The sequence below is a fragment of the Trichomycterus rosablanca genome, chromosome 18 (assembly GCF_030014385.1).
Source record: "Trichomycterus rosablanca isolate fTriRos1 chromosome 18, fTriRos1.hap1, whole genome shotgun sequence".
NCBI lineage: Eukaryota > Metazoa > Chordata > Actinopteri > Siluriformes > Trichomycteridae > Trichomycterus > Trichomycterus rosablanca.
In genome coordinates this window covers 28,496,625-28,515,180 of record NC_086005.1, presented here as the reverse complement: position 1 = coordinate 28,515,180, position 18,556 = coordinate 28,496,625, and the positions used below count along the sequence as shown (strand labels likewise).

Below are 18,556 nucleotides of genomic sequence, written 5' to 3'. Positions count from 1 at the left end.
TGGTGACCACTCAGAGCTGGTGTTTTGGCGTGTCAACAGCGTGAACAGTTATTAAAACTTATTAATTAACCAGCATTTCAGGTCTGAATGGTTCTTAATCAAAGGGTGAACGTCCTCACTGAAAGTGCCGGCTTTAAACCAATGAAATACAAGACATTTATTTTTATGTGTTTGTAAACCAGTGGCAGGGAAATTAAATATGATCATTACAAGCATCCGGTTAGCTTTCAAAAGAAGACAAATACGTGTCCGCCCAGGCATTGCGCCATACTTTGGACTGGAAGGTGAAAACCGGTCTGTCCGCCCTAAAACCAGACGTATGGACACCCTACCTCAAACCCAGTTTTAGGTTTGATTGTCTCTGATTGCTAACAATTGTCCAATCTATCATCCAACCTTCCATCCCCCAGTCACAGCCAAAGCCAATTGTATTGGTAGAGCGCCCGACTAAACACCAACTTTCAACTTTACTATATACTATCTTTATACAACTTTATTATATCACCTGTGACATTAACCTTAAGATGAACGTGTTCCTGGGTGGCACTGAACCTTATGTGACCCTGACAAAGCTCATTTAAAATCATAAACTCTTTAAAAATCTATATTTTTGAAGGCCTGTTGTGCCCCTCACATCCACTTCACTGTGTTTGATGAGAATGGCTAAATTTGCCTCCAGAAGTTGCCACAGCTGACATCTCACCCACTAGATGGCACAATACTACTTTTCTCTAAACTTTCTTTAAGTTTTTAAACCCTCGGATTTTCTAGTGACCCACAAAAACTAACAAACTCACATTTATGGCAGGTCATCTGAAAGCAGAAGTAGAGCAGTCATTTGGAGCAGCACCTCTCAAATTCTCTGTATCTTAATGAAGTAAATAATGAATCTATGATGCTCTGTGCTGCTTTTCTATTGCTCACTTCTGATGCATACTTTCATTGGGTTTAGAAATACACATGAAGCAGATTGTATCATCTTCCAAAGCACACTCCTGGGTTTGATGAGACCTGGAAGGGTCTGCAGGACTCACTGCTGTGAAAATAAAACCATTTTAATCTCTCATATCTGATTGTGACCCACATCTGATCCGCTGGAGGAACTTTCATTTCTGGGGAACAGTCCCAAAATAACATGTTCCTCAACATAAAATGCTTCTGCTATAGCCACTGATAGGATCAAAGAATTTAGAGCAAGACATCTAGGAGAGACTTCTCAATATGGAATCATATTGAAACCTCCAAGGTCCTAGATCTTCCCTTCTGGACTCTTCTTCAGTTGTTTTGCTGAACCCTCAGTTTTTTATTAAGCTTCAGGTAAGAAGACTGTAATGTCCATGAAAAAAACTTGATTCTGTGCTGATGTGAAACCCTTTTCTAAGAATTTGGATGAATGTTTTGGATTATTACCCTGCTGGAAGATTCAACAATAAGCACTGTGAGCATCTAGATTTTTACTTCACATCTCTTGGTAGTTCATAGAGTCCATGATGCCAAGTACCATTGCACCATTGCTGGGCCCTCTTAGTTGCTTGGATATTACCAATCTTATTGGAACAATAAATAATAATGCTCTCATGACTACAGCAAAAATAAAAGGCAGACAGAAATGAAACCTCATTATTGTAAAGGAATCTCCCATGTTTGGTCTGTAATGATTAATAAGTTAGGATTCACCCCATTTTGAGTTCTGGTTCAATTTTTTGGGTGGAGTACAATGCAGATTTGTACTTAACCCCACTTTATTTCTCTTTGGAGTCAACTCAGTTCTTATTGGCTGGAATCAGAGAAGCGTTCACATTTCCACAATTCCCTCACACATGTAAACAACTTAATATAAGCTGTCTAATGTAAAGAACTATCAGCTGCTTGTTTTGAAAAGAAACGTGAGTACAAATACAGAGAGAATATTAATTGAGAATGATAAACTATGTTTGGCTACCCTTGCGTAAAACACAAGTAAAACACAAATAAAATCCATTAATTTCTGCAAGATTGTCTGTATTAAGCAGGAAAAATCTCAGCTATCGTTTCTAGCCAGCCTCATGTTTATGTTTTTTAGAGCATCATTTTCCCTGTTGTTAAACAGCCGAATGTGACCAATACTTACTCATACACTGTGACTTCTGATCTCTTGGATCCACAACCATCATCACACTGGTCTTTATTACATTTGAAATAAAAGCTTTATTAAGGCTTATCTTTATTGCATGTGAAATATTAAAGACTATAACATTATTATTTAAATACAGAATAATAATAATACATATACATTATAACAATAAGTAAACATGCAGGTATAAAGTTGTCAGTTTATCACATGGTCCAAATTACTATCTAATAAACTGCAACTCCGTGTTTGTACCAAACAATTCATTTACACGTCAGAGACAAAAATCACGATACAAATAAATGCAAACATACAAAACTAGTGGAGAGCAGATCAGTTCTAATAAAGATAAAACTTCTTCATCTTCCTTATTTCTTTATAAAATATAAAATAATCTGAAGTTCGTCTCTAGACTTGGTTGTTTTTGATGCTTTTAAATAAACTTGATTCAATTAGACTTTGATTCCAAAGCAGGTTCAAGCTTGTCAGTTCAGTTTGGTCCCTTGTTGTCCCTCTGTGCATGTGTGTGTGTGTGTGTGTGTGTGTGTGTGTGTGTGTGTGCACGGTCAGTACAGGTAAGGTTTGTGTTTTTTGCCGGCGAAGCAGGACATCCACGTACACAGCAGCATGGCCACCGCCGCTCCAGCACACGTGCAGTAAAAAGCCCAACCCAGTTCACACGAACCTGCAGATCCACCAATAAATAAGAATGAATTATTACATACACACAGAAACATCAAGACTTTACAGAGTAATTCTAGAAGATTCAGTCCGAGATCTGCTGCAACCTAGTGGAGGAGCACGTGTTCAGTACCGCTTCTTTTCACCTGGAGATCCGTATCACGCAAGGAGAGTCACACACCGATCTTTGTTACCAGCCAGCAGAGGGCGTAATTGGACATATTATTGGATGCAATTACTGCCCGTATAGGCGCCCAGCCTGCTGGTAGCAGTATCTCTACTGTTTGGGATTATAAATTTGCGATCTAACTACTGTAATCTTACCGAGCTTGAACTGGTCGGAGGTGTTGCTGCAGGTTTGTTTAACCTCCTCGCTGTCCCATCCGAGAGGATACAGAGCACAACCCGAACCTATTAGCAAACCTAAACACATGTAAAGAGAGAGAAAGAGAGAGAGAGAAAAGTTAGGGGACGTATGATAGCAATTTTGTCTAAAACTCTGCACATTGTTTTTAAATTTCTGCACAGTAACATACCGGGGGAAACATAGTGGCCTGTGCAAACTCTGCTACAGATAGAATATTTCATGCTGCAGTATATTGTGTGTGTGTGTGTTCACGGCTCGTCCCTGTCATTATGAACACGGTGTGTGATCCCGGCGGTGGTTCTGATCACACACTGTACAGCTCCATTATAATACGTGCTCATCAAACCTCCAATTAAAGATCCTCTCACAGGCGCTACAGCGACGCTCTTTCGTCTGGGGCTGATGGGAACGAAAACGCTTTGATAATAACGTGAGACGATTAGGAAAATGAGAGACGATCCGCCGAGCGGCTCCGACTGGCACCCAAACGTCTCCGTTTAAACCCAAAACAGCATTTACACCAGAGGAATGTGGAGAGTAACACAGCGTTCAGGACCAGGTCGGAGCCGAAAAGATTCCAACGTGAAGCATCCAGTTTTAACTTGGTCAAAATGGAATTTGGCAGCATGAATTTAGCATGTTCACACCCATAATACAAAAAAAAAAGCTGTGTAGATATACTCTGAGTACATAAGGCTACAGTTCCAGTACCAATTGGACCAAAGGTACCAGTTCCAGTAGAAGAAGTACCAGTTCTATTCCAGGCGTGAGTCCACACAAACACAACTGGGCACGTTTAAGGGAGGGAAGGTCAGACGGGGTCTGAAACTTGTTTGGGCGACCATGCAAGTTGGATATGGGGGGGGGCAGGAGTCACATGGAGCTTAGCGTGGCTTTCTGTACGCCATTCAGCTCTTTGTGGAAGTAGTCCTGGTACCAAAGAAGACAGTTCCTGTAGCAGTTATACTGGTTCTGGTACTAAAGGGACCAGTTCATGTAGCAAATATACCAGTTCTGGTCCTAGAGGGAGCAGTTCCAGATTGATTGATGCCGGTTAGATGTTTTCCAGAATCCAAGCTGTCCACACATATTAATACAGAACACCACACACACACACGCACGCACGCACACACACACACACACACACACACACACGCACACACACGTGAACATAATTTCCTTTTCATTGGATCAGTTCAGGCAGCAGAATCAGAATCTCAGCAGTTTGTTCATAACCACAACAATGTGAGATTCATACTCAAAACACTGCGGCCTTTATTCTGCTCGTACACAGAACCAGCCGGGCATCAGTGGGCATCAGCGGGCGGCCCAGCCAGGGCCCGACAATCCTGACTCCATCCACATGGAATTCAGAAAGACGCAAATGAAAGCCTTGTACCTGAGTATGTACCTGAGTATGTACCTGAGTCTTTAGTATTTTGACAGTGTTTCGCTTCTCTGAAACTGAATGACATAAAATGATTAAAATGAACTTGCTTTAGTCCTCCACCTCCACCATATTTTACATGCTGGTTGCTATGGTTACGCATTACCAGCTTTATTATGATGCGTTCAGGTTCACATTTAGTTTTCTCACTCAGTTTATGTGTAATTATCATTATTTAATAATATAACAGTCGCTCGGGAGGCGCAGCCGTTCAAATCTGCAGTGCTAACAGCTGGCAGCATGTCTACACAGACATGACTGGCTATGTCTGGGGGTGGGGGGTGGATGAACACGTGTAATGGATTGGTGACCTATTCAGGGTCTTCAGGCGTTTCCCAGTAAAACTCAAACCGATCCCGATCCAGTCCTGCTGAGGCTGCCTTCACACCCGCCAAAATATTTTATACCGAAGCACCTCAGGAGTTCCTCCAGACCTTGATTCTGATCAGAGATCCGTGAGACACCGGCGTGAGTTCGTACTGATCCACTTAGAGATGAAAAGGGTTTAAAATGAGGCTGCGCGGCTGTAGAATGTAAACAATCAGGGATGAGAGGACGGAACATTTTGAAGTGCTGAGCTGAAGGGTGAAGCTCTCGCTCCTCTTTTCTCCTTAGAAGGGAATGAGGGGGAAAATTCCAGCCTGATCGCTCGGACTAGAATGCAGCACGGCATTCCAGAGAGGACCTGATAGAGACCATGCACAGAGAGGCTTTTGTTCACTCTGCTATGGAAGCTTAACCATGTGTGTGTGTGTGTGTCAGAGGGTGTGAAGTTCATACCCGGGCGCTGCCCTCTTCCTGAACCACTTCAAAGCCGAGGAGGAGGAACGAGGATCTAATCTCACCGTGACTGTTCATTAATCAGAAACAGGAAGCTCAAGGCGAGTTTGAACGTCCCTTAGTGCCGAAAAACATAAACGGCTCGTGTTTGTGGAAATAAAAGCTACAGAGGTGCACAGACGAAAATCCTAAAAGTCATTATATATTACTTATATATTATTATTATTATGTTACTACAGCAATTCAAATCCTTTAAGGTTTTTCAGAACAACCACGTTTACAAGCGTAAACTCGGTTTAGAAGGTTCTGGAAATAACGGGTCACGTTACAGGCAGCTAGCTCACGTCTGAAGTGACCAAATGAGAACCACGAGGGATCTTCAAAAAGTTTTCTCACTTTTATATTGTGGTTATAAGCGGTGAGGGTGTATTAGTAATCGGGTGTCTCTGAGAGACGCTTATAGTCCGGATTTAGCTCCATCTATGATCTCCACCTTTTTGGATGCTGAAAGAAGCTTTATGGGGAAGAAGATTTTCATGTGATGATGATATGAAAGCAGCGGCGCATCAGCGGCTACGAGCTCGACAAAAAACGGCATTAAAAAGTCGGTACAACGCTGGAAAAATGCATCAGAAGGCGACGATGTAGAAACGTAAATATAAATACATAGGAGTCCATCCGATTAACACTTTGATCTGTGAGACTTCAAAGCAACGTGAGGCAACTAACAGAACTTCAAAGAGATCAAATATGGGGCCCAAATTTCAGCATCATCTGTCACAAGAACTGGTCTCCAACACGGACAAACAGCATGAGGACAGAGGAGCAGCGGGAATGAATGAATAAATAAAACTTCTCTGGACACACACACACACACACACACACACACAGCTTTAACTCGATCACATTTAAGCGTCTCTTCCTGCTGCAGATTCCTTTCTCAGCAAGACACCACCACCCTCCGTTCCTCCTCTCACCCCCCACCGTAGAACGATCGACACCCCACTGAGTCTCCAAATCAAACCACCCCCCCCCCCCATATTCAGATCTGCTTAAAATGCTCCTCCTAAATATAGTGATGTAAAAATACATGTAATAAATAAACACATTCCACTCAGTAGATGACATTCCCCCCCCCACACACACACACACACAATTCACGGCCATGCGTTGCTCCCTTTGTCTTTCTATAAGATTTTAGAGTGTGTCTGTGGGAATGTTTGCCCATTCATGCAAAAAATATTTCTGTATTTCTGTCTGGTCTTGATGTTTCGCTCAGTCGCGACTTTTACTTTAGCACTGATTTATGATTATGGATTATTATCTACCGTCGTGCTGACTTGTGTTACGGACTTTACAGAGTGTGACTCTTGGACTTAGCATAATAAAGCTCTCACTGAGATAACACACTTACGTCCTGCCTCTGCTCAGCTTTTATCAGAGACGCAACAATATAAACACAGTTAAATTCTATTTATATTTCACTTTTCAAGCAGGGCTGTACCTGACACACACTCCCTCTGGCGCCTGTGCAGTACAGACCGCTTCTTTTCACCTGCACGATATCATTACATTTATATTCATTCATATTAATATTGTTTATCGTTCATGCCTGTTTGTCTATGATTATTTTCTATTTACTATGAGTATTCTGTTAGTATTTTATGCTGTTTATTATGGTTCACTCTAGCTGATCATTGATTGACTAACAGTGTAAATAAGACTTAAAGAATAAAAAATAAACTGTATTTCACACTTTTAGCTCAGAGTCTCACCCGAACTTCACCTCTTCATCACCCACATGTAAATTCACTTTTCAAACACTAATAAGCAAAAGGTTATGACCTCTCGACCTGGTGGGATCTCAACTAAGCTCCAAAAAAAATCCCTCACACACACACACACACACAGGCGACTTCCACTGTATAAACCAACCCAAGCCTCCTGAAGTTGAGACCTAAAGTTTAAACCTTTAGTGTGTCGGGGTTTAAGCTCTTCTGCTGTTAGGGTAGGTTTTATAAAACCTCTGGGCGTGTCCCTGCTCAATTTCATCACCGTTCATCACCAACTTTTACAATAACTTTCCCTAAACACCAAATCCCATTAGTAGAACGCTGGCCGGCCTCCCGAGTCTATCCGAGCACATCCTGACACCTCCATCTACCTTTAGTTCCATAAAACCCTCCAGTCCTCCAGTCTCACCTCCAACAAACTGCATCCCTCCGGCCGCCCGTCCGACGGTGCGAGATACGACGTCCGACACGCAGCAGGCCATGATCGCCGTCAGTGCCACCAGCAGCAGGAGTCCACACCCCGTCCCCGTCACCACAGTACAGATCCTCCACTCCAGACTCGGGATGCTCTGGAACGAGGCGTACCGACCACACTGCTCCACTATCACCGTCCCGCCGTGAACCTCGTCCCGGGCCGGGTAGGAACAGCGCCGGAACGTCCCGAACGTCACCGGCATACCCATCTGAGAGCCCAGCAGCCAGTAGGGCATGAAGAACCCCACGCAGGAGGCGGCGGCCCCGAGGAGCGAGATCAGAGCCCAGGCTACACCAGCACACGTCAGACTGGAACCCATCTCTCCCGAGCACAGGAGGGACAGCACAGGAGGAAGTGTGTGGGTTCTAGACTCGCCCGGTCCACATGTCCTCGGTGGGCTGGTTTAGTTCTCAGGCTGGTAAAACGCCAGGTTTGACGCCCATCTCTCCAATTTAGAGCTACAACAAAGAAAAATAAATGAAAAATATTTCACATGTGACACGTTTCATTCTGGTCAGGGTCGTGGTGGGTACAGTGCCACAGGAATATTGCATTGCACCAGTCCATCAAAAGGCTACACACACTTAAGGACAAAAGTATTAGGACGCCACTTATAAATACTGAATTCATGTAATAAATCAGTGACATAAAGGAAATCAGAGGCTTCCAACTTTGCAGCAACAGTTTAGGGAAGGCCCATTCCTCTTCCAGAAACTCCAGTGTCCTGCACAGAGCCCTGACCTCAGCCCCACACAGCAGCTCTGGGATGAACCGGAACACCAACTGAGAAAAATAAGCGCCCAGCCATACAAACGGGCACAAATTCCCACACACAGACACACTTTAAAGTCTTGTGAGAAGCTACTCAGAAGAAAAAATCACATAGATGGTCTCTCTATTTTAAACAGGACGTCCGACAAGCTTATGGTCTAGTGTCCGAATACTTTTGGCCATTTAGTGTTTGTAAAATGTCATTCACCACCATAAACTGCTTGAGTATCTCATAGACAACCTGCTAAAATACACACCAACATACATGTATTAAAAGTTCACATGAAACATGCTTAGATAGAAAATCAGTATTAACTTTACCTCGGATCGTATCGGAAACAATCGGATTAAATCGGCTAAGATCGGCTCAATTCGGAACAGATCGGCTCCACTCGGCTCAGTCTCACATTAATCCACATTCAGCCGATTTACTAACAGTTTAAACTCCACTTACAGAATCGATCCGAATCTTTCTGAGTTCTGAATCCGGGAGAGCTCGACACACACACACACACACACACACTCAAACTCAAACTCAAACTCACACACACACACACACACACTCACACTCACACACACACACACACACACACACGCTCATCCGCCCCTCGAATGCTCTCCGTTAGCCCCGCCCACTGACCGACCGCGTGTCACCGAGCATTTTATTATTCGGTACATTCGTTAATTGACTATCTACAGTGCATAACATTATACATTAACATAATACAACCACATGGATTCATATCAACTTCGATAACCCTAATTCACGGCTTTGTTTTAGCAAGACAATGCCAAGCCACCCTCTGCAACTTCAATGAACACTGACTTTATAGTAAGAGTGCAGGTGACAAGCAAATCCACTTCCTGCAAGAGTTTGTTCTGCTCTGTTTGATGAAGGAACTCTCTGGCTCACGTTTGCGCTTGCTTCATTAGAACATTACGCTAGCCCACTGCTGTGCTATCAGCCAACCGGGCGTCAACACAGATACAATTGGCCTCTTGGTGTCTTGGGGGATGATGGTCGGAGCCCTGCGATTGATTGGCGGCCTGTTTAGGATGTTCCTGCCTTGAGTTCTTTGTTTCCGGGTGGAACCCGACCTGCTGCGACCCTGACCGGGATAAAGTGGCTGATGAAAATGACTGGACACACCGAGCACAAGTTGGCAATACGACCTAACCAGGGTGCCACACGGTCAGCTGTGCATTCATTCCTTCGTTTCTGTGGGTGTCGCACAGCAACCTGAATTCTGGAGACCTGGGTTTGAACCTCGTCTGCTCTTACTGTCTGTCCTTCCACCATCTAAACCATCTGAAAGCATGCAGAAGGTGGAGTGGCTGCTCAGAACTGTCCTGTGATGAGTGAACATGAATATTCATTCATTTCTGATTTGTAGTGAGCTGATGTTACGTTCCCAAATCCAGTTTCCTCCCGAATTAGAGCAGAATTTCTCTATTTTGGGTTTAGGGGCGCGTCAGGTGATGCTGTCTCACCCCCGCTGCATGAAACGTGGCCGCCGCTGAGGTGTTTCTCTGGTGGTTTCAGGCTGAAGGTGCGAGACTGTTGGCGCTGATGGGTTGAGATGAATAATTATAGGGTTCAGTCCTAGACAGCTGCTCGAAGTGTAAGACTAACACACACACACACACACACACACACACAGTCAGACAGGCGACAGCTCGCTCGCTCTTTAAGCTCTTGAGGGGGTCGTGTGTACTCATCACCAGCTCACGCCAACCTGAGGCCTGACTCATGGGTTCAGTCACGTCAGGTGTGTCCGGGTTCTTCAGAAGGAAAAAGGATTTCGCACGCGGTCCCCGTGTCCCCGTGTCCTCCCTCACTGGAATCACTGGAAGGGCGGAGTGGTTTTTGGAGAGGAGCATCAAGGCGACTATTAGCTCAGATTACCTTTAATTAGAAGATCTGCAGCTCAGCATCCATCAATTACACAGAAAACCACTCAGAGCTGCAGATCTGATCTCCACACGGACAGAAACCTCAGAAACGACCTCAGCACGTTCGTTCCTGCCCGTCACCCACCTACCTTGCCCCCCTCAGACCACTCCCGGCTGGGGACTGGGGCTGAACCAGAAGGGGCTAGAATCCGGTGCTTTATTGAACACGGCAAACAAACCTAGAACTGTGATTTGAAGATGCAGCATTTATTATTTTATTATTTTTAATGTATGAATGTGGAAACATCTAAAAAAAACTGAGTGCAGCCGAGCCGGCTTGTGTACAGTCCTCCATGCTAAGCCTATTTCTAGGTTCTTACCCTTAGAAATTGTAACGTGGCAGCTGCTGAAGGAGTTCTGCAGTGAGCCACTTTAAAAGTTTATCCTTCTGGGTTGCAATTTTGACCAGCAGAGGGGGCACAAAGGCGCAGATGATTGATGTGTCTGTTTCTTTTAAGTTACAATTACAATTCACTCTAGGTGAAGGTTTTTCTATTTATCACATTTTTTACTCCCATACTTGCCAGCTTCTTTGTTTTTCTTAAATTGCATTACACAACAAATAATTGCATTGTTCTGGAACCGGCTTCCAAAACATTACACTAGCAGAACAAAATACTAGAAACGTTTAGAGAAAATTTTAAGTAATTTTAGAGAATAATGATGTGTAATGATGTCTTATCTGATTAGAATTGTGTTCACTTCTGTAGTTAGACTGATGACAGTTGTTGAATATGAGATTCGCAGTATATTAGAGAAGGTTTGTTATTGGGAGACACCTAGTGGTTATAAATAAGAATTATATCAAACATTTGTTTATGAAATATAATAAATAATAAAAACAAACAATCAATATTACATACATAATCAAACAGAAAAACTCAGTTTCAGACGATGGGAAATGCTAATAAAACTAAAAAGCAGTGGTTTGTAGATTCTTTCAATTTAAAAAAATAATTTTGGAGGAAAGTATAAAAAAAGTATCTTTTTTATTTTATTTTTTATTTTGAACAATTTTTTGTGAATTTAGGGTTGGAACAAGAGCTCGTTCACCTGTAGTTTGTTTGTATTTTGTTGGACTGTATAATACACTATATATAATTTAATACGAGACAAAACAACAACAGTAACAAATAATAATAATAAAAAAAAAAAAAATATATATATATATATATATATATATATAATAATAATAATAATAATAATAATAATAATAATCATCATCTCATTAGTACTGGTATTATTAATATATAATAATAATAATAATAATAATAATAAAAAAAAATATATATATAATAATAATAATCATCATCATCTCATTAGTACTGGTATTATTAATATATTATAATAATAATAATAATAATAATAATAATAATAATAATAAAAAAATATATATATATATATAATAATAATAATAATCATCATCTCATTAGTACTGGTTATATTAATATATAATAATAATAATAATAATAATAATAATAATAATAATAATTATTATTATTATTATTATTATTATTATAAGTGTAAGAGAGTGGTCAGTCATAACACGGCACCCCCTGTAGCCAGTTTATATAAAGTTATATAACAGAATATGTTTTATTTTTATTTAAAATTAATGTAAGATAGATCAAAAATAAGTTCAATTAAAAGTTTATTTACAAATTTAGGTGATTGATTTATTAATTTATTGAAGGACGTAAAAATTCTGTGGATGATTTTTATTATTGTTGTTGTTCAGTAAAAGTCCACTAGAGGGCGCTATTTACTCCCGGTAATAGTGTAACTATCAAACTACAGTACAACTCATCCCCACTGATCACCGAGACACTGGAACATCACACCAGTCAGGAGTCAGGACCTCTAGATTAACTTTAGTACCTGAACCGAACACCACAGACAACGTTTACGGTTTTTCAGACAAATTATCCAATCAGCTTATGATCAGGTGTCCACATAGTTTTGACATTACCGTGTATTATATACTATTTTTGCTGTTTAATGAAGTGCTGAGTGTGTTCACTTCATTACATCCAGTCATTCTTTAACAAAAGGGCACCAGGAGCATCAAGGGTGCCAGGTTCAGTGACTCGGGTGTACGCGCCGCCCACTTTTGCGCCCGCCGTGTCACCGACCTCTAGAACGTTAAAGCGCGGTCGCTCATGGACCCGTGATGGAGCACGACAGAGGAAGAATCTGTGAACGCATTAAAGCGTGAACTCGATTATCTGAGCCGTAATCCAATCAGTCGAGCTCATGAGCGGCGGCCTTGCTTAACGAGCTCAAACGCAATTTCCTGCTGAGCTGAAACGAGGACGCGTCCGTCCGAACGCCATCAGACGATCCACCACCAGAAGGAACCAGAGCGGAAGTGAAGGTCGTGCACCGATTTCAAGGTCACAGATTAGTTCACTCGCGATCGACTTGCAGTGAATTGGGACGCAGCCGTCCTGAGCGCCGAACGCGGCACGCGACCTGTACATCACACGCTCCGGGCGACACGTCCCTCGGCGAGCTCCGAACCCACGCCACGCCCGCCTCACCCGTACCCACGCCTGCCAGCGGCGAGAGCAGCGGCTCCTCCGCGGGGACCGAAAATGAACCCATCAGAATAATAACAATTATAATTGGGAGGGCGTCGTCCTGCAGCGGGAGACCGAATCTGAGAGACGGCGTGCTGCGGGACCCGGCCGAGCCCCAGCTGCGCGCCGCTCGTTAATTACCGCGATTAAGACGAGGATTAGGCCCCCGGTGAGCAAGCGTGCTGAAGATTTAGGGCACCCGGTGCACACGGGCAGGCCTGGACAGGTGAGAGGGAACCTGGAGCGGTGTTAAGGAGCACGTCTCGGTCCCCGGGGGCCCGGCGAGGTGTTGTGTGTTGATGAGCGGTAAATTAGGAGCCTCCTAAGCACTCGGAGACTTGAAACGGGATTCGTTTGGTGTAACCGGACCTTTACAAGGAGTCGCGAGGCAACTAACAGAGTTCTGAACGGGGCCGAACAGTGAAGCAGAAAAAAAAAAGAATCCAGAACTTGTAGCAGCGCCGCCTTTAACGAACCGCCGTTCAGCACCAGTTACAACAATCCCTCTGTCCTGCGCTGGTCCGGGAGAGTCACAGACTAGCACCCGCACCCGTGCCGTGTGATGTCATCGTCCACTTCTTTACACCAGCCGGCGGTGGATTCACCATACGCTGTACAGTGTATGGCAGATCACGCTATACTCCACGTGTTCCTCCACTACTTATTCCGGCGGCTCGGACAGACAGCAGGAGGCGCTGATGCTGCAGCTATGAGCCAAACGTGTCTGTTGGGTGACCAGCCAGGCTAACAGCACTACTGAGACTCTTTGTGACGGTGGGCTAGTGTATTAGCGTATTAGCGTATTAGACTGCTCCGCCACGCCAGTTTGTTTAATCCTAAAAGACGAAGAAGTTTGGAGTGTTTGGCTAACGAGGAGAACACGGAACGTCCATAATCATTATTGTTATTATTTTATTATTATTATTATTATTATTATTGATACTGGCTAACCACAAGCAAGCTAACTAGCTAGCATAATCGTGAGCTGGCTAGCAAAATTGCTAGCAAAGTAATTAGCGCTCCAAAACAACTAAAACTTTTGACTCTAAAACTTTATTTTGCTGCTTCGGTTTGAAAAGCTCGGTAATCCGATCCCCATTATCCTCATCATCTGAGTAACGCTAACTGTAAACAACGGCGGCGTCACGTGCGCTTTGTCCCCGACGCTCGTGCGCGAGTTTTACCCAGAGCGCACTGCAGCGGCGCGGGTCATTACGCTCTTCTCTGATGATCTTTAATTCAATTTCATAAAGACACGAGAAAAAAGAAACAGCGTGAAGCCGAGCGGCTAAAAGTAGCAGCTAATTAAGACTGACCTTTCACTAGCGGTGCTTCACAGGTCCGTCAGAGAGAAATGATGAAATATAAAACATAACGAGCTCGTGATTAGCGCTTTTATTCCCTCTCACGTGTACGACGGCACTCTCTTATCCTCCACGCTTCCCTTTTTATATCCCCTAACAGACGGAGCAATTATCTTCTCCTCCATTAGCCTCTGTAGAGCAGATCGAGCTTTTTATTCACCCGTCCGCCGCCCGAGCGCGTCCGCCAGGGTTTTGTTCTCATCTCGGAATAATAATCGTTAAAAAAAGAGAGAGTGGACGAGAAGAGAGACGAGAGAGAAATCAGAAATCTGCAGATGGTTAAAATGCATTCGTAAAGGTTTACATTCAGCATTCGCACTACATGCAGGAGAAGGTTTACATTTAGCACTCGCACTACATGCAGGAGAAGGTTTACATTCAGCACTCGCACTACATGCAGGAGAAGGTTTACATTTAGCACTCGCACTACATGCAGGAGAAGGTTTACATTTAGCACTCGCACTACATGCAGGAGAAGGTTTACATTTAGCACTCGCACTACATGCAGGAGAAGGTTTACATTTAGCACTCGCACTACATGCAGGAGAAGGTTTACATTCAGCACTCGCACTACATGCAGGAGAAGGTTTACATTTAGCACTCGCACTACATGCAGGAGAAGGTTTACATTTAGCACTCGCACTACATGCAGGAGAAGGTTTACATTTAGCACTTGCACTACATGCAGGAGAAGGTTTACATTCAGCATTCGCACTACACGCAGGAGAAGGTTTACATTTAGCACTCGCACTACATGCAGGAGAAGGTTTACATTCAGCACTCGCACTACATGCAGGAGAAGGTTTACATTTAGCACTCGCACTACATGCAGGAGAAGGTTTACATTTAGGAACTGTTGGTGGTGAAGCTTGAACTTGAACCTTTTATTTATTAGTCCAGCTTCTTAAGCTCTGAGCCACCACTGCATTTATTTGAATACATTTAGGCATATCCAATTCTCCCCCACTGCAGTGTCCAGCTCTGCATTAGGCACAACATCCACGCTGGCCAGGTCGAACCCAGCAATCAGGCCAGCCATGGAGGCGCTAGGTGGCGTGTAGCTGCCCTGACCGGACAGTAGAAGGCGCTGTTTCCTTCCCTTCATCAGGACCGGGTGCTGGTGGGCTGGTGGAGCAGACGGCTGTGCCCGCCGAGCACCCACCTTATTTAACTTGTCAGCTGTTCAGCAGGGTCGTCCCGCGTCCCCTTCAGGAGCCGAGTTTAAGCGAAACAGTCACCACGATAAAAAACAGTGGTTATATCTAAGGCCCAAACTAATTCATGGCTGTAAAAATCGAGCAGGAAGCTGTGAGAATCAAACTTTAATGTTTTTCATTCTTGCTGCATTCAAGTGCTTCACGTTTACCGGTTAATCTGCACTATGAGGCGTCCTAGCGATCCTACAGCAATTCAGTTAGCAATCGCTCAGCCAAAAAGTCCAAGATGTGGAAACGTAAAGCAGCTAAAAACACGACCTGGGTAACTGGGTTTGAAAAATGAACAACCGACTCTGTGGGTCAAAACACGGAGGAGAATTTTGGTATTTAAGACGGAACATGAAGCCTCGAACCGTCGCCGGATGTTCTGGTTTTACATTCATCTATTAATGTAGCTGTGCTGTGTGTCGTAGCTTCTGTTTATTCTATCATTTCATTTATGAGTGAAATTTAATGACTGACGTGAGATTTAATGACATTTTCCCCTGAGTTTAGTAGAGCCCCGATTATAAATTCTAAACTCGCGCTTCCATACGATTTTGGTCCTTCTTCACTTGTCCCGTCGGTTCTGAGTAAAAGTCCACGCCGTGAAGCCGCCGCCACCGTTTCCAGGCCGACGTACGATGGGAGCGAGGAAGTGAAATCAGTCAGAGCTGAAGCCGGATCATTAAGGTCGATGTGAGACGTATCTCGGTTCTAACTTGATTATCGTTGCTATAGTTCCTCTATACAGCGGTAATGAGTCCAGAGCCGCCGAGGGTGAAACTCGTTTTATGGCCGCGGGGAGGCGGGAGGACACAGGGTGAGGCGGGAGGAGACGGGGTGAGGCGGGAGGAGACGGGGTGAGGCAGGAGGAGGCGGGAGGAGACGGGGTGAGGTGGGAGGAGACTGTAGAGAAGATCAGGAGGTGTCAGGTTAGAATCTCAGCTCTGCTATCAGCCTGTAGGGGGGGAGGGATTGTTGCTGTAACAGGGTTCCTCTGCTGAATGGTAAGGCGCCTGCACGGGGGGTTCAGATGATCACGGATGGCACGCTGCTGTCTGTGGGACAGGGGTAACAGTGTCCACAGTCGAGCAAGCTTCACGTCACCATGGGCTCCAAAATCTGTGCTTTGAAGTTTGTTGCTTCTGAGTCCGTGGTGACGTGAAGCTCGCTCGACTGTGGACAGTAACACTCCACAGGTTTTGGAGCCCATGGTGATGTAAAGCTCACTGGACTGTGGACCGTAATACCCCTGTCCCACAGCGGGTCGCAGGGGGTCCAGTTTAAAAAGATGAATGCTTCTGAGTCCGTGATCTGAGTGGTGACATGAAGCTCGCTCGACTGTGGACACTAACCCTCGTCTTCCTGCAGCTTTCTGTCGGGACTTCATTAAATACATTCGCATTTTTTTAAAGAAACAACATGAACCAGTTCATTTTCAGCAGCTGGTTTATCCTGGTCAGGGTTGCAGTGGGTCTGGTCCCCCACCAAGAAACAGCCAGTGATGTCTGTGTAGAAACCGGGCTCATCACAAAGGACATGGAACAGTGGTCTCTCCACCAAGGTAGAGAAGAAATCCCGAAACATGCCTCCACTATTTTGGGAAGGTTTTTCAGTAGTGTCTGTGGGAATTTCTGCCCATTTATTTAACAGACCTGCATAGCTTGCAATCAGTGTTCCGATTCATTATCTAATCATTAGAAGTGGTGTCCACATACTTTTGACTCTATATTGTATATGTGTGTGTAAGTGTAAGTGTGTGTGTGTTTGTGTGTGTTTGCCGATCTCATGAGCGCTAAACATCGCATGTTTTTCACTCGGACCCCCCGCCGGGCGGCGGCCTTTAATCTCCGGCGCGGTCGGCGTGTCTTTAATCATACGAGACGGGCCGATGAGGGATGAGGCGCTGACCCCCCGGCGGGGCGCGCCGAGCCGTGATTGTACACGTGTGGACATAAAGACCCCCTCAGGTGAGAAGTCGGACCCCCCAGACAGGTACTTTAGATTCAGAGCTGTTGGCTAATGGGGGCGGCAGAGTGCGGAGACACGCGGCCTAATCACGCCGGGTTCGTGCCGCCCTCGGATCTCACGGCGGGGTCTCCTGTATCACGCCGTGTTTACCATCTCGTCAGTGGGTTCAAGACCTCGGCTCATCTTCCACACACAACTCTGTGTGGGCTCGGCGCCCCCTAGCGTCCGCTGGGTGGGAAAAAACAAGACTAACACGATGCCGTCTAAGGACCCTGGTTAGTAGCCCGAGGCGCCTGTACAAAAGTGGAGGAACGTGGAGATCAGCGCGTGACTCTCCGTGTGTGAGACCGACCTCATGCACCGATCCACCAAAGTACAGGGGGATAAGTACGGGTCGCATCAGAGGGAGGGCGTGTCAGGAGAATATACCCTCCTCAGTACGCCATCGGGGTCTTCAGCAGAAAAAGAGGAACTGGCTACGACTAAACTGGGAGAAAAAGGGATAAAATTGATTTCTTTACAGGTCAGTGAGATCAGATTCAGCACTTCAGGCACTTTGCTCTCTAAAACTCTAGTCAAGCTGTTGGACTCCGCCCCCTTAATTTCTTAATCGAGTCGTATCCAATTCCCCGGCTGCATCTCGTATACCTAACGCACACGCCGCTTCTTTTCACCTGTACGATCAGTATCGCGTACGGAGAGTCACGCACTGCTCTCTGTTATTCAGCATCTCTGCTAATGTGCAGCACCTCGCCCAGCCAGCAGAGGCCGCTATACAGCAGAAATGAAGAATCCCTTACGACCCGCCCACCCTCAGACACAGCCAATCACGTCTGTGGAAATTAAGAACTATTTTTTGTGAAAATAATGCGTGATTGTCGAATTAACGTGTAACTGCCAAGGAGACAAACAACAAGAACTAAAAAACGTAATAAAATTATTAATATAATTAATATCATATAATTAAGTAATAAAAATGTGCTGCTGAGATTCATGTGTTAAAATTAAATCAGTAATAATAGAAATTGATTAAATAATTATAAATAAACAATAAATAAAATGAGCC

The 18,556-nt window shown here is 44.4% G+C and overlaps 1 protein-coding gene across 1 annotated transcript; it reads right to left on the bottom strand.

Annotated features, from left to right (window-relative positions):
* Positions 1–2,201: 2,201 nt before the first annotated feature.
* Positions 2,202–8,965, bottom strand: lhfpl6 (LHFPL tetraspan subfamily member 6). The gene is made up of 4 exons (XM_063014354.1): positions 8,746–8,965; positions 7,588–8,111; positions 3,116–3,214; positions 2,202–2,795 (listed from the first exon to the last, which is right to left on the bottom strand). The coding sequence occupies exons 2-4, from the start codon at positions 7,970–7,972 to the stop codon at positions 2,677–2,679; spliced, it is 603 nt and encodes a 200-aa protein (XP_062870424.1). The 5' UTR covers positions 7,973–8,111; positions 8,746–8,965; the 3' UTR covers positions 2,202–2,676.
* Between the last annotated feature and the right edge of the window lie 9,591 nt (positions 8,966–18,556).